Below are 17,201 nucleotides of genomic sequence, written 5' to 3'. Positions count from 1 at the left end.
AGCATTAACGTGGATGAGGGATGGAAAATCGAAAAAAGAACACCTATAGAAGAAATGCTAGAGAAGGTAATAGAAGATATTGCAAAGATGAAGAATGATTTGAAGAAGATAAAGGAAGAACAAAGAGCTACTAGAGATGAGATTGCAAATATTGGGGGGATTATGTGCCACTTGAGAACAATTTATATTGTTTTGATTGTTATTTTAGTTGGAGTAGCAATGAAAGTGATTTGAAATAATATGTACCAGAAATTTAGATAATAGAAACTATCTTTTTTTGCTGTGAATATATATTTCAAATTTACAGTATTACAATGGACTAAAGTGTTTGAATATTTAATTTTATGAGGACGTAAGTGTTTTAAAAACTGAATACATAAGGACTAAAGTGTCTGCAAATTTAAAAATATGAGGATTATAGTGTTTGAATATTTTAATATATGGGGACTATAGTGTTGTAAATTTTAGTTAATCAAGTGACAGTGTTCTTCACATATGTACTATTTTGTTATAAAGTACTTTATCCCTATTCACATATAAAAATGTTATAAAAAAAATAGTCAACAATAAATGTAAATGCATACACAGGATGTGAAAAAAACTGAATATTCATTCATATAAAAGTTTGATCATTTGAATGACAACATAAGTCTTATCATTGTATTGATCAAGTCCATTACATTGCAAATGCAATTTTTTCCATTACATTACAAAATATATACAAAAAGGCCTATCTAAATTCTCCCAAGTTGTCCAAAATAGCTTTACAATATCTGCATATCTGAAATGACCTGTATATTTCCAAAATAGCTGCACATCAAAAGATTTCAAGAAGACCAATACATGTTCAACTTGCAAATAAAATCAGTAAAAAGGATATATATATTAAAAACTGCACAGTAATTATGTCCAAAAAAAATCAAAATTTCATCCAATTTGGACTAAATTAAAACTCACCAAATTTGTTCAAAAAAACATGTTGCACATCTAATATATCCAACAAAAAACTCACAACCTGCACACCTGTCCACAAAAAATATCACAACATGCAAAAATAATCTGCCCAAAAAAACATAAGTTCCAAAATATTTTTAATTTTCCAAAATACATCTTAATTTGCTGATGCTTGGCTATGAAGGTCCATTGGTTGAGTAGAATTAATATCCATTGTCTCATATCCAGTCTGCTCCATTTCAAAATGATTTCCCCTCTGACTACTGGTGGACTACAATCAAAATTAGTAGAAATAGTCAAATAAATTGAAATAATAAATGAAAATAATAATTGCACAAGATATTCTTACCCCACCAGGTGTAAATTGACAGGTTCTTTTGTTATGTCCCAACTTGTGACACCTTTTGCAAACCACTGTGGCATTCCTTGTTCTCTTTGGAGCTGGACCTGCCTCACCATCCTCTCTCCTCCTTGCCTTTTTTGGTCTGCCTGGTTGTCTTTTCAAAGGAGGAGGCTGCATTGGTGGGTGATCCTCATCTGGTTGCAAATCCATTTGTGGTATGGGATGTATTGCATGTTGATATACCTTCTTGTATGTAGAAATGGTGAAATATTCATCACAAAAGTCTTCAATCTCTGCTCTCTTGTATCCTATTGCTCTAACAGCATGCTTGCATGGCAAGCCTGAAATGTCCCACCAACCACATGAACAAGTTCTCCTTTCAAGTGAAACTGCAAACCTACAAGGACCTTCATGACATTCAAATTCATCATTTCTTCCCGGAATTAACTTCACACATCTACTCTGGTTTATAATTTGCCTCAAAGTCTTCTGAATTCTTGGGGTCACCTTACCTTGCCAAGTTGCAGCCTTCTCATACCTTTCATGGAATCTAAGCATACATTTTTGTCTTACCTTCTCAATGATTTGAATGATTGGCAAACCCCTCAGATTTCCAATCCAGCTGTTAAATGATTCAGTGAAATTGTTGGTGTAGTTGTCACACTTTGCTGTTGTCCAAAATGCATGTCTTGACCAATGTGAAAGTGGTATCTTCAGCAACCAATCATGAGGCTTCTGCTCCTTCTTAGATTTCATATTTCTCATATGTAGCCAAAACTCATATCCATGAGTAGCTTTGGCTGCATTCCAGAAGTCCTTCTTTAATGTCAACCCAGGAAACTCCTTTTTGAAATTACTGTATAAGTGTCTACAGCAAAACCTGTGAGTAGCTGAAGGAAATATATCCTTCACAGCTTCTTTTAATCCCTGCAAAAAAAAAAATCATTATATAAAGTATATTGAAATAATTGTGAAAGGAATATAATGCAAATAATGAACATATACCTTTTGTCTATCAGACATTATTGTCCATGGTCTGTCATCTGTACCTTGCCCAATACGTGATTCCATGCATTGTAGAAACCACCTCCAGCTATCTCCACATTCAGATTCAACTACTGCAAAAGCTAAGGGCAACACTCCCCTGTTGCCATCCAATACAATAGCACATAGGAATATCCCACCATAAAGTCCCTTAAGATGACATCCATCCAACCCAAAAAAGGGTCTACATCCATCTATGAATCCTGCTCTAACAGCATCAAACATGATAAACACTCTCTTGAAGACCCTAGGTTCATTAACATTAAGAGGTTCGGTACTTTGAATTTTCACCTCAGTACCAGGATTAAACATCTTCAAGTAGTGTACATACTTGTGCAATTGTTTGTAAGACTCTTCATGCAAACCAATATTTTTTTCTTTTGCCTTACATTTGGCTCTATACAACTGCCATATAGGGGGCTCAACACCCCACTTTTCCTTCAATTCATTTCGCATCAATTCATAACTCATTTCAGGATCAGCTCTCAAACTACTCTTAAGTTTTTCAGCAATCCAAATACAAGTATGATTATGATTTTGGTTGTCAATTGGTCTTATGCATGTATGTTCATCTTGCAATGTTTTAATCATGAATGTAATCTTGTCAGGTAAAACAGAAGCATGAAATCTCCAAGGACAAGTACCATTGTCACATACTGCAGTCACCCTTTTATTATCATTTTTCTTTCTAATTATTGTGAAGCCCCCTTTGATTGCATAATCCCTAAGTGCATCTCTAACTGCTTGCACATTATCAAAAACTTGACCAATTTTAAATTGTATTTCTTCCCCTTCTTGACATGAAAATAGATCTGAATATAGTCCTTTTAAAGGATCTTTCCATTTTCTTTGGCAACCTTGATCATCTATAGTTTCACCTTCTCCATCAACACTATCTTCATCTCCACTATGAAAATCAGAAAAAGGGATAGAATCACTATCACCCATCATTTCATCCTCCATCTCATTCTCTTTACACAATTCATCATTATTATTGTCTTCACTATCAGCATCCATAGAATCAGCACCAACAGAATCAACATCCACAGATTCTGCACCCACATAATCTGCATTATCCTCAGCTTCTTCTACATTTTCCTCCTCTCCTTCTATGTTTTCCTCCTCTACTTCTATATTTTTCTCACTTTCTACATTTTCTCCACCTTCTACATTTTCATCCTCTCCTTCTATGTTTTCCTCACCTTCTACATTTTCTCCACCTTCTACATTTTCCTCATCTTCACTATTCTCAGTATTGGGACCCTCAATAATAACTTCATGAAACACACCCTCACTGCCCCTAACAGAACCTGCATTACTGCAACTACCACTTTCCTTCTCAACATCCTGGTCAATTTCAATATAACATACATTTTTCCCTTTTCTATTTTGTTTAGGTATTTCTACATCTAATGCTACTGCCTTAGTTGTAACAGTTAATGGTATTTCTCGATTTTCCTTGTAAAGCTCAAATATAAGCATTAAATCAACATCATTCTCTATTGTGAAACCATTACCAGCCTTAATCTCTATAAAATCACTCTTTAAATCCAACAACTCATATATGTCAGTCAACAATCTGATGTAGGAGTACCTGTCAGCAAGCAAATTGTTCATTCTCTCCTCACGCCCTTCATATTTGATTAACAAATTGTACCTCTCAGATTTATCCATTGCTATCTGCAAAAATAAAAAGAAAAATATAAAATTAATTCTCAAATCATTAAACCCCTAATCTTAACAGTAAACCTTAGAAAAACCAATAAAAAAATTATTTTTTGTAACTCAAAAAGTCTAAACAGTAAACCAACGAATTTGTCTTCACCTTAAAAAGAAAAGGGATTTTCGCACTTTCAAAGTGGACCACGATTTCGTTTTCTTCCGCGTATATGAACGCTGACTCCACTTTTGAAATATGGTGGGTTCAGTGTTTCTCGAAAAGATTAAGAAAATGAGGGACACTGGGACCACAAAGAGAGAAGTTTTGGTAGAGAAAGCGACAAAGAGACCGCGAGAGAGAGGGAAAAGGTTTCGACGAAAATAGAGAGAGCACGAGAGATAGGGACAAGTTTTGATTAAGACAGAGGGGTTTAGTTCGACAGAGAGAGAGAGAGATAGAGAGAGCGCGAGAAAAAGGGACAAAGCTGAAAGAGAGAGAGAAGTGTTTAGACAAAGACAGAGAGAGCGCGACAGAGAGGGAGAAGAAAGATGGAGAAGAAAGGGACAAAGCTGAAAGAGAGAGAGAAGTGTTTAGACAAAGACAGAGAGAGCGCGACAGAGAGGGAGAAGAAAGACAGAGAAGAAAGAGGAATAGGGTTTCGTGATTTTGAAATAGAGGGATTTTTTGTAAGGGTTAATTTTGTCAATTCACATGTTCCAAACGGCCATTTTTGACGGAGGGACTACGAATTCGGACAGAAGAGAAAGTGAGGGACTTAAGTGTTGGGTCGTCAAAATAGAGGGATAGAAGTGTTAATTACGTTAAACCTCAGGGACTAAAAAGTAATTTTCCCAATTATAATTGATGTTGTTCGCATCATAATTCCTCGAATATAAACTTGCAAAATAGAAGAGAACACCAGGTGGATTGGTTTGGCAACCTTTCTAATGTTTAAGTCAGTATGGATACTGAATAAATAATTGAATGGACTATTGAGAGAATAGTATACCTGATTATGGAGGTTGTGAGCTCTGTATATAGTGTATTGGATAGAGTTGAGATATGAAATTGAATCCTCTATAAGATAGGATATGGAATCCTAGATAAGATAAGAATAATATTCTATTGTAATTAGAATTTTACCACTCTATTAGGAGCAATGGAGTATCTGAATAATTGACGTGATTTGAGTTACTGAAATCTAAATTTAATATACTTTAATATTGATCTACATCAATAGTTCCTCTTACAGTAATTAAATTTATGGGTTTGATACTGGATTATTCCCTTTGACGAACTTGTCGCCTTACGGAAATCTGATGACAAATTGCTTTATTGATTGCCTTGAGTTTTCCCTTGACGAACTTATCGCCTTGTGGGATTTTGGTAATGATTTGTCTTGATTTTTCCCTAACGAATTTGTAGCTTTGTGTTTTGGCTTAAAGGCCTTAGTTTCTTTGATACTTACTTGGTTTTTTGGTAAGCTAATATCCTAAATGACTCATAAGCTTTGACTAGGGATTCTATTGTGTGAATGTTTAAACTAATGCTGGGTGAAGAGTGAATAAATGTTGCTTTTATGATGTTTTATGGGTGCATTTTAATCCAGATGAGAGGACTAAAATATCAATATGTAACTAAAATAAAAGTGTTTCAATAAATAGACTTGTATGATTAAATAAATGTTACCTAACTTATAATCTCATATGCTTTGATGGTTTGACATTGATAAGATCTGGTACTATGCTGTCATCATGAGACATTGCATGGGCATTAATTGCTGATGAGTGCATACAGATTGCCTAAGGGGGCAATTGGTAGCCTAAAAGGGTATTCTTACGTTATCTAAGAGCGCTCTTACATCGCTAAATAGGTAATTGGTTGCCTAAAAGGACGCTCTTATGATGCTAAATGGGCAATAGGTTGTCTTAAAGAATGCTCTTATATCACTTAAGGGTACTTTTACGTTGCCTAAGTGGGCAGTAGCTTACTTGGAAGTAGGGGCGAGCATTCGGCCGGTTCGGTTCAAAACCGAATTAAACTGAATAAACAAAAAATTAAAATTTTAGTATTTATAAAAATCGAACCAAACTGATTTTGATCAGAAATCAAATCGAACTGAACCAATCTGATTCAATTTGATTCGGTTTGGTTTGATCGGTTTCAATTTTTAATAATTTTTTTATTTTTTACACTTTATTTTTAGTATTTTAAAATTTAATTAAAATATTTTAATTTTAATATGATCTAATTTCTCTATATTATTGAAAATAACATATTATTATTACTAATTGATTCGGTTTGATTTTTTTAATTTTTTTTTTATCAAAATCGAATCGAACCGAAATAACCAAAATTTTTGAAATTAAAAACTGAATCGAACTGAAATGGATAGAAAACCGAACCGAATTTTTAAATTAATTCGATTCGATCGATTTTTTCGGTTTAAATCGAATACTGCTCACCCCTGCTTGGAAGAGCGCTTTTATGTCGCCTAAGGATGCTCTTTTGTCGTCTAAGTGGACAATTAGTTGTCTAAAAGGGCGTGCTTACGTCGCCTAAGAGTGCTCATATGCCGTCTAAGTGGGCAGTAGTTTGTCTAGAAAGGTGCTCTTACATCCCCTAGATGAGTAATATATCGCTTGAATTTGAGGAAGAGTATTTCGATATATGGAGTGTACTATTACTTTAGAGTTGTGTCTCTTTTATAGGTGACATAACTTGTTAAAATTCATGTACCAAATTAATTCTTATACGAGATATAAAATTATAAAAATTAAATTTGTATGAAATGACCCAATAATATTAGGTCCTAAAATTAATACAAAATTTAGATAGAGGTAAAAAATAAATATAAAAGCAAAAAATAATTATTATTTACGGTTGATTGTTAGGCATATAAGATTACTTGATTGGTGTGCATAAATATCATTATCTTGTAATAAAATAATCAATAGTTTTTTTTTTACAACAAAGAGTTTTTTTAAGCCATGAAAGTATATCTTATAATATATATTTAAAAAAATTAATAAATGACTTATGTAACGACCCGAAAATCGGACCGCTACCGGCGCTAGGATCCGGGTCGACTTAAGGCCGCCGGGACCCGTAGCAAGCCTGACATGAAACCTGTAAACCTGTTTAATCCCATACATGATCAACAATCATACATAAAAACTTAAACTTTCTGTCATTCATTTCTCAAACACCAAACTCAACCTGTGCATGCACTAGCATAATCATAAACTTGACCCCTCAGTGGGATCTCATCAATGCCCCAATGGGCGATACATCATAAGTTGAGTTGGCTAAACATAAACATCAATAGACATTAAGATCATGTATCAACAAGGGATTACAATACTCATAGGGTCAAGCACATCTATAACCTCAATATACCTCATTACATAACATACTGCAATCTCTTACATTACATCATAATACAATTGTCATGTCCACAATCTAACTATTACATAAACATACTTCAAAACTCTGGCTAACCTCCTGGTCTACCCTGTACCTGCAAATCTGGGGTTAGGGGAGAGGGGTGAGCTACAAAGCCCAGTGAGCAGAATAGTGAAATCATATATTAAAATTTCATGCCATTATGTAATGCAACACATCACAACTAATCACATCCCGGATGGTATTGTCACCAATAGTCCTCTACATAGTCCAACTGTGCCGGGACGTAGAATGGATACAACTGGTCTTTCCCTTAACATAACATATCATACAGCCCAACTATGCCAGGGACGTAGAATGGGTACAACCTGGACTTTCTCTTACATCGTGCCAGGGACGTAGAATGGGTACAACCTGGACTTCCATACCATATCATGCCGTAACATCATCATGCCATATGAGGACTAAAGGATCATCCAATAACCAATCCACATCAACATCATAAATGCAATGCAACATATTCGTGAATACTAATGCAAACAACCTACTATATCTCATTGCATTCATGATGCATGGATCATGCTCAAAATTCATATTTCATTTAATTTAAAACTTAAGGTTTATTCCACTCACCTCTGGCTAGCTCTGACAAACTCTGTAGCAGCTAGCTCACTGTTGGGGTCCTCGGTTCCTCGGGTCCGAACCTACACAGGTGGACTCCAATGAGGGACCAAACATACATAAACATAACTCTAATATACTCCCCAAAAACCCCCTAAAACATCATAAAACAACTACATAAAAACATGCAAGAATTGGCTGGACAGGGCACTTTCGGCGGCAGGTTCGGCGGCCGAAAGTCCCTCCAGAGCCGAAAGTCAGGCAGGTTCGGCGGCACCTTCGGCGGCCGAAACTCCCAGACAGAGGCGAAACTCATGCATGTTCGGCGGCACCTTCGGCAGCCGAAAGTCCCAGACAGAGACGAAAGTCTCCTTTCGGGGGCAACTTCGGCAGCCGAAAGGCCTGCCTCACTAGCCATGTTCGGCGGCCGAAAGCTCCTTCGGCTGCCGAACCTGGTTTCTGCCAAAGGGCAGAAACTTGGCTCCCTTATGCATTTATGCCTCCAAAACTAACCAATCATGCATAAACCTATCCTACAACACTCCCAGACATTCACAAGCAAACATACAAGCTCCTAGGGGCATCAAACCAACAAAAACCCCAACTACAACACACAAGCAACTCACATTGTTCAAAAACATAACATTTGCTTAAAAACTCATACAACCCTATACATGCCATTCTACCCCATAAAACAACTTAAAACTTACTTAAAACATACAATGAGCTTAAGATCGGCTCTTACCTCTTGAAGATCGAGAGAGAGACGACCTAAACTCGGAGATCCAAGCAAATGAGCTCCTGAGTTCCCAAAGCTCCAAAACTTGTCTTAAATGCTCAAAACTTGCAATGAGAGGTGAAAACTCAAGAAAAATGGAGGAGATTTGGAGAAAGAACACAAGATCTGGGGAGAGGGAGGTCGGAAGCTAGCTATGGCCGAAAATGGGAGAAAGCTTGCCCATTTCGGCTAAGTGACCCTTTTATAGGTGGCTGGTCAGGCCACGTTCGGGGGCCGAAAGTGCTTCCGCATGCATGCCATGTTCGGCGGCCGAACTTGACTTTCGGCGGCCGAACCTGGGTTTTTCTCCAAAGACTTTTCATGCAAAAACTCGTTAAATTTTCATACTTAAAACCATGAAATACCTTAAAATATTTTATGAAAACATGTTTCTACCCTACTAGAGGCTTCCGACAGCCGAGATTCCACCTGGCGGTAGGAATTCCGATACCGGAGTCTAGCCGGGTATTACAACTTATATTGTTGGACTTTCATGCTTAATGTGGGCTTCAAAGATACTTAAAATTAATATTGTGTTAAAATATTTATATATATTATTTAGTGATGGATTACCAAAAGCATAATTTCATTATTGATTTAGCGATAGACACAAATTTAAGTGGCAAAAATTAAGCGATGAGAGTATAAAAAATGAAAATAAATCCGTCGCAAAAACCATAGCAAAAGCCTATATTTCTTATAATGATAAACTTATTCAGCCGGATATCACAAATCACGAATTATCTATTTGTCTGATCACAATCTATTTTAAATAATAAAAAAAAAGTGTGAAAGAAATACATAGATTTTGTGTTAATTCCCACAAACAACACCAATGAGGCACAACTCATAATTTATAAAAGAGGCATAACTCTCAAGTGATAGTGCACTCTATATATTGAAAGTTTCTTCTTCAAATTTAAATGGTTTATTTCTCTCGTAGGTGGCTTTCTACCCATTATAGTCAATATTTCGCCCACTTTAAGCAGATTTTCGCCCACCATAGATACTTTAATACCCATTTAGGTGATATTTCACCCTCTTCAAGTACTTTAGTGTACACTCGGGTGACATTCTACCCATTTTAGGCGCTTTAACATCCACTAAGGTGTCATTGTGTCCACCTCGGGCACCTCAATGCGCACTTAGGCAATATTTCACCCACTTCAGGAGCCTTAGCGTCCACTTAAATGTTATTTCACATACTTTAGGCACCTTAGCGTTTCACCAACCGCAGGCATTTTAGAATCCACTCAAACGATATTTCTTCCACTTTGAGCGCCTTAACACCCACTTAAGTGACATGTCATCTATCCCAGGTGTCTTAACGCCCACTCAAGTTACATTTTACCCATCTCAAATACCTTAGCGAGTATTTAAGCAATATTTCGTCCATTTTAAAGTCCATAGCACTCGTTTTAGATACCTTGATTTTTTTTTTTTATTTTAAAATTTTCTTTATTTTTGTAGATTTTATAATTTAAAATCTATATTTAACTTTAAAAAAAAAATTAAAAAAAATTATTTTCTCCTTCAAAATAGATTTGTATGAATATGAATTGAAATAAAATTTTAAACGCGGCTAGATCAATGGTATTACTAAAAATTAATTAAAAAATAATTAATTATATTTTATACTTTTTAATTTATAAGTTGATAACTTTGACATTTCATATTACCTGTTACAATTATATCCTTTAAAAAATATTTTTAATATAAAAATGTGAATAATTGGTTATTTAAAAGAATTAAATATTAATAGTTTGTTAAATATTATTTGGTCACATATATTAAACATTATATTTTTTATAAGGTTAACAATTAAAATTATATATTTTTTAATTTCATTACTTTTATACTATAAATCTTTTATTCTTATAATTTTTTTCAATTAAATAAATTTAATTCAACTTTTTATTTATTAAAAAATATAATTAATATGCTTTAAAAGTTACAAATATTATTTGGTCTTTTCATAACATATTACTAACTTATATTAATTAATGTACTAGAATTAAACAATTAAAATTATGAAAATTATTTTATTAATACATAATAAATATGAATATATTAATAAATTAATATATAAACTATATTTTCAAAAAAGAAAATGGCTTATAACAAATGAAAAATTAAAGTAAATTGATATTTATAAAAGAGAGATTATCAATTTTTTTTTGGTAAAGAATGAGGTATTAAACTGCGCTTTAGTGTTCAATCAGGTGACATTTTGTCCACTTCAGACGCTTTAATTCCACTCAAGTCATGCTTTTTATATCTAGATATTTCGCTCACATCAAACACCTTAACGACTTTAGGCGATCTTTTTTCTTTTAGGATAATTCATCGTAAAATTTTGACAACTTTCTACTCACATAAAATATTTTTTAATCACTTTTAAGGTGAATTTTTATCACTCTCAAGTTTTTATTGTTTGAAGGTGAGTCTTCATCATTATGAGATATTTTCTACTTAAAATGATTATCCGCCATAATTTATTTGATAAATATCAAAATTAGCTTAACAATTTATTACTCAAAGATTATTATGGCAATAAATCACCACTTATGTTTTGAAGGGCAAGGATAGCAATGTTTTGACTTCAATTTTCAAAGAAATGATTTGTTTAAAATCTTTAAAACCACATCTCATCTAAAATTTTTAAAGAAGATAGTTCACTTAAATTTTTTTATTTGCAAAATATCTTTTAAAATAATTCAAATTTTGAATGACTAAAGTATCGAAATCTAAAATATATCTCTTAGCATTGAACTTAAAAATTTGATTCCGATGGGAGATGAATGATATAAATTAATATAAAAATATATATTAGATTTTGGTCTCAATAATTTAAAATTCTTCAAATAATTTTGATATTCTATGGCTCTTTTAATAAAACAATAGAATTCTAATTAAAATAAAAAATTATCCATATTATCCTTATTTATATACAATTTTTTTATCTTATTTCATATAAGATTTTATATCCTATTATAAATATAATTCTATCACCTCATACATTTTTAATAATATTTAAATTCTATCTCATGCACCATATAAGGAGCTCATGACCTCTATATAAATAATTTTTTATATTTTATAATAAATTTTATTATTATCATAAAAAATATATATATTGATTATTACGTGAATTGAGTATTATTTTTTCTTGATTTGAGTATTTAGTTGATATATAATTTTTTTATTAAATTAAATATTATATTTTAAATATTATACATATATTTAAAGTGAAGATATTTATATTATTTTTATAATTACAAACGATTTATTTTTAAAAAATTTAATATACCAATTAAACTTATTTAAATTATATTTTTAGAAATATTCTTTCTGAAAATAAATTATTTTGAATGAAATCAGATGAAATTTCCTTTGTAAATAACTAAAAAGTAACTAACCATAAGCCACTCACATGTGGATAAGATGTGTTGGTCATGTGAAGACAAAGGTTTATACGTCACGGCTCTTATCAACAATGTAAAATGATAAGTACTCGTCCATTCCTTTTGCAATTTTCATGAAAAATATGATAAAATAGACCTTACGTATTATTTATTAATTTTCTTTTTTTATTATTATTTTAGAAGTTGATAGATTCGGGAGCACTTGCTTTATTTCTTATCCTTTTACCAGCCGCATGATCATGATTATGATCACGACAACATTACTTTTCCCACTAGCTTGATAATGTAATTTTTGGCCAAGATTCCCTTTGGTGAAAATGAAATCCAACATTTATCTTCTCTATTTCTTTATATTTGTGTTTTACAATGGGTATGAAATCAATTTTTCCGGTTTCCTTTCCACATTCTGGAATGAAAACAAGTCCATGTCTTCTCTGGCAAACAAGAGAGGAAGGAAGGAAACATCAAAGGGGCACTGGCATTTTCCATTACGTTCAAACACTTTTAACTTTTTTTTTAATTATTTCTTTTGTCCAGCCAAACACTTCTCATTAAGCTGCTGCTTTTTCCTTCCTCTTTTTACTCCCGTGTTCACATTTCACCTACAAACAAACAAACCTCAACCACGCACATGGTGGGCCCCCTTCTTTTTGTCCTTTCTCTTCACGATGTTCATTTCCCCACAACCACGTGTCCTCCTCTGCCTCCAGTCACCATCACCCACCTCCACTGACAGCTGTCCTTGCACGTTATCTACATCATCCCATGCATGCATCCATGTATGTCCATGTCTTTATCATGGTCCCATGCTTGCATCCACAGCCCATACCTAAATTAAATTAAATTAATTTTAATGTTTTGTAAGTAATTATTTTACACTTTTAAAATTTTTGAAAAAACCCTGCTGTCAACGTAAACTTTGGAAAACCCTCGCACCACATAATTCAATTATTTAGAATTTATGATCTCAGTCAATTTTTTAAAATATTTTTGAATCAATTAATTTTAAAATGAAATATTTTTTAGTATAAAAATATAAAATAAATTCAATTCAGAAAATTTATATATCATTAAAATTATTATTATTAAAATTCATTTCTGAATTTGTTATATTATTAATAAGTTGTTGCATATGTTTTAAAATTATTTAAAATATTCTTAAAATTTTGATTATATTAAACATTTTAATCTTTTCAAATTTTTTTATGTATTCTATTAATTAAATTTCACATATATAATCATTTATTTTCAAATATTATCCTTATTAATAATTTCATTTAATTATTTTAAAAATTAATTAAAATATTCTTATAATTATTGTTTTTATATTGAATTTTATTTTTTTTAAAAAAATATTTATTATTAAATGAATAAAATATGAAAATATTTATTGATTGAAAATTTATACAGGTTTTAATGAGTATATAAAATTGTAAGAATTAAATGGTTAATAATTAGGAAATGTAGGGAACTACAGTTCACTCAAAAAAAAAATATTATTAAGTTTATGTATTTTATAAAATTAATTATTTTTTATTTTAAAAATATTTAATTAAAAATATTTTCATATTTTATAAAGTTTAATGTTATAATTTTAATTATATATATTATTTAGTTTATATAATTTTAAATAATTATATTATTTAATTTTTTATTATAATTAAAATAAATTAATTAATAATTTTTGAACAAAACGGTTAAAGGGTTTAATCTTACAAAATATAGTATTGATTAAATCAGAGTGGTTTGTATTGTTTTTCAAAAATTTAGGGATCTAATAGTAATTCATTAAAAATGCCTAATTCCTAGTGGACGCAGCTTTATAAGCACCGTTCTCCGTGTCTCTCGAGCACCTTTGAGACAGAGAGACAGAGAGACTGCGAGAGCTCTTTAGAAGAAAGAAAAAAACATGGTGGGGATTTCTTGTGAACAAGACTCTTGGGTTTCTTCAAGAAACCTAAACCAAGAAGAGGATCAAACAGAATCCTCATATTCTCAAGCAAATCCAGATCAAGGTGATGTTTTTTATGAAGAAACTGATGAAATATGGCAGAAAGTGAATCAAGCCGCCATTAACAATCACGACAACAGCTGTAGCAGAGGTACCTTCAGCTCAAAAAGCAGGAGCAACAGCAAGAAGAAGAAGAACCAGGTGTTGCTTGAAGGGTATGTGGAGGTAGCTAATACTAATGAAGATGATTTGAAGAGGACCAAGAGCTTGACAGATGATGATCTTGACGAGCTTAAAGGGTGCTTGGATCTTGGATTTGGTTTCAGCTATGATGAGATCCCTGAGCTTTGTAACACGTTGCCAGCTCTTGAGCTTTGTTACTCCATGAGCCAGAAGTTTCTTGATGAGCAGCACAAGTCTCCTGAGAGAAGCTCTCCTGCTGCTGAGACAGCATCTAGTCCTATTGCTAACTGGAAGATCTCTAGTCCTGGTGAGTTCATTTTTAGCTGATTATGTTGTTTCTGTGATGTTTAGCTGGAATTTTTGATGGGCTTTTGGAGTTCGTCAATTGAATTTTGGTATATGGATTAAGCTAGCTCTTTAAAAACAAGATAGATAAGTCGGTTCTATAAAATCTGTAATGAAATTTGAGTTTAGATTAATGTTAATGATGACTTCTGCTTTGATCTTTGATGTTGCTTTGGATATTTGATTTAATGGTTTGTAGAGGTAATAATTACTTGGGATCTTTGATTTGGAAGAAATGCTAGGTTTTGGAATTGTGATCTCTAATTCTTGGGGGGATCTGTTGTAAATGGTGGGCTGATTTCTTGATGGTGATAAGATTGTGAAAAATATTGGTAGTAAATTCAATTCAATGATTGAAGGTAAATATTTAAAGACAGAACAAAAATCATGTTGTTTTGGTCATAAATTGAATGGTTTTATATTGATAATTCTTGTCTAGATTGAATGAGAAGGGCATCAATCATTTAATTGATTTTAATTTATTCAACTTATCCAGGTGACCATCCAGAAGATGTTAAAGCAAGGCTCAAATTTTGGGCACAGGCTGTGGCATGTACTGTTAGATTGTGCAGCTGAAAGACATTTAAGAATTGAATGATCATTCATTGACATGAAAGAAAATGGAATGCAAATTTTCTCAGAAATGGGAAATCAAAAGCCTGGACTTTCATGAAAAGTCCTGTGCTCCGCTGTCAATTCCAATGCAACTTCTTGCAGGAATCAAAGTGCTGGCGCTTTCTCTAGCTGGGAATGGGCTGGCGTTCGGTTTTATAATAGAAGAAGAGACATGCTTCAGGTTTGAAATTAACCGAATACTCTTATGAGTACAAAGACTGATTATTGTATAAAATGCATTCAAAATAAGAAATTTTAAGAATAAAATTATTTCTGCTTCATACGATTCATGTTGTTGCTAGCTAGTTAGTGATTGATGTGGCTATAAGTTTGTTCCAACAAGAGCTGTTGGTTTTTATGCAGTGGTGATAGCCTCCAATATAGAGCCTTCACCAAATAGCTGCTGACCTCTGCATTTGCTGAGGTAACTAATCTAACTATGTTAAGTGTGTATTTTTGTTATTGTTGATGCTTGAATGAGATGATGCCGTGATACTGACAGTATGCGTCTGCTAACTACTGACTCGTGATAATCCATCTCGTGGATAGATGAACTACCCTATTTGACTGGTATAGTGAAGGCTGCCGGAGAGAAGGTGGGGAGAAGTGAAGATGAAGAATTGCAAATTTTTAACTCTAGACATCAATGTTAACCTGATCATCTTCTTTATTCTACTTTCATTGTCTTCACGAATTGTAAATGATTGTCTTTGGAGACTATTGTTTCTAGTTGTGACAAATTCAATGGAATTTTTGTTGTTTGTTACTCGTGTCTTTGAATCATAATTCATTGGCATGCATTAGATTTATTGTTTTACATACATTAGAAGGAAGGAAAATGCCAAGATTTGAAACCTTGATCTCCTTTACTACAAGATAGACAATGGTTAGTCTGCATAATCTTATAGAAGGTAAATGAACCTTAATAGACAAAGCATCAACTTGTGGTTAATTGTTTCATAAGGGTCTCTTACAAAGAAGTCAAATGTCTTAAAAACTCAATGTTAACGGCTTTGATAGATCATAAGTTCAATGCTTTAATGGTGTGGATGCTTCAACAACAATGAGTTAAAACATGAGAAAGTATGTGTGAAACTGAAGGAATTGGAGAGAGAGTTTAACTGAAAGGGCTGTTTTTTAAGCTTTTAGATAGTGTTTCTCTGATCTCTGCTTTTGAATGTTAAAGCTCAAGTCTCATTCACATGGGAAGTTTAGTTTCTCCTTCCTATGCCTGAGAAAAATTATTCCATACAACCGTTCTATGTAGTACACTCACATGTAAACTATTGATCATGGTGAGATCTGTATGGAATTTATCATGATCAACAACGTCTGTATTACAAAATATCTCGTCTTGACAATCCTCCAGGAAAGAGGGAAAAGGTAAAGAAGTCTATTAGAACTATCATTGGAGGTCATAAAGATGAGCCAGATAGTCTTTGAATTCCCTTAAGCACTGGGAATTTGATTATGCAGCTGGACCAATAGATGTTTAGAATTCAATTCTGATGTTTGTTTGGTAGACATTTCATTCATTGAGAAGACTAGCAGCCCATCTTGAATTTCATTTCTCTGGATCAAACAGAGAAGTCTCTTTGAACATAACTTGTGTATTTGTGAGAAGAGATTACAGAATAGATGCAATGGACTTTTCAAAAACAAACAAGCAATTGCTTTCTAATTATAGATTGGCTGTCAATTTTCAATTCCAAGCTGGAAAGCTGTGAGTTATCCATAAGAGAGAGTAGTGTACAGGTTGGAAAACTTTGATAATGACTTTTTGGAATAATGAGAGTAAGAAAATAAAAAGTTTTAAGGGAAAGACAAGTATTCTCACTTTCTTTAATAAATAAACGATAGCGAAGGTTTGAATATTA

General features: G+C 32.8%; 1 protein-coding gene across 4 annotated transcripts; it reads left to right on the top strand.

Moving 5' to 3' along the window:
* Nucleotides 1-14,070: 14,070 nt before the first annotated feature.
* On the top strand, nt 14,071-16,090 carry LOC110626781. 4 transcript variants are annotated; one of them, XR_002489771.2, is made up of 4 exons: nt 14,071-14,671; nt 15,206-15,505; nt 15,688-15,748; nt 15,874-16,090. XR_002489771.2 is itself a non-coding variant. In XM_021772857.2 (2 exons), exons 1-2 carry the CDS (start codon nt 14,140-14,142, stop codon nt 15,283-15,285), a joined length of 612 nt encoding a protein of 203 aa, XP_021628549.1. In that variant the 5' UTR covers nt 14,071-14,139; the 3' UTR covers nt 15,286-16,090. The 4 variants fall into 4 exon arrangements, 1 of the variants encoding a protein (XP_021628549.1); XR_002489772.2 differs by having other exon boundaries at nt 15,827-16,090; XR_002489770.2 differs by having other exon boundaries at nt 15,688-16,090.
* Nucleotides 16,091-17,201: the final 1,111 nt, after the last annotated feature.

The sequence above is a fragment of the Manihot esculenta genome, chromosome 11, assembly GCF_001659605.2.
Source record: "Manihot esculenta cultivar AM560-2 chromosome 11, M.esculenta_v8, whole genome shotgun sequence".
In the NCBI taxonomy this organism is placed as follows: domain Eukaryota; kingdom Viridiplantae; phylum Streptophyta; class Magnoliopsida; order Malpighiales; family Euphorbiaceae; genus Manihot; species Manihot esculenta.
Note: the sequence above shows the minus strand (reverse complement) of the source record. Positions and strands in the feature narration are given on the sequence as shown.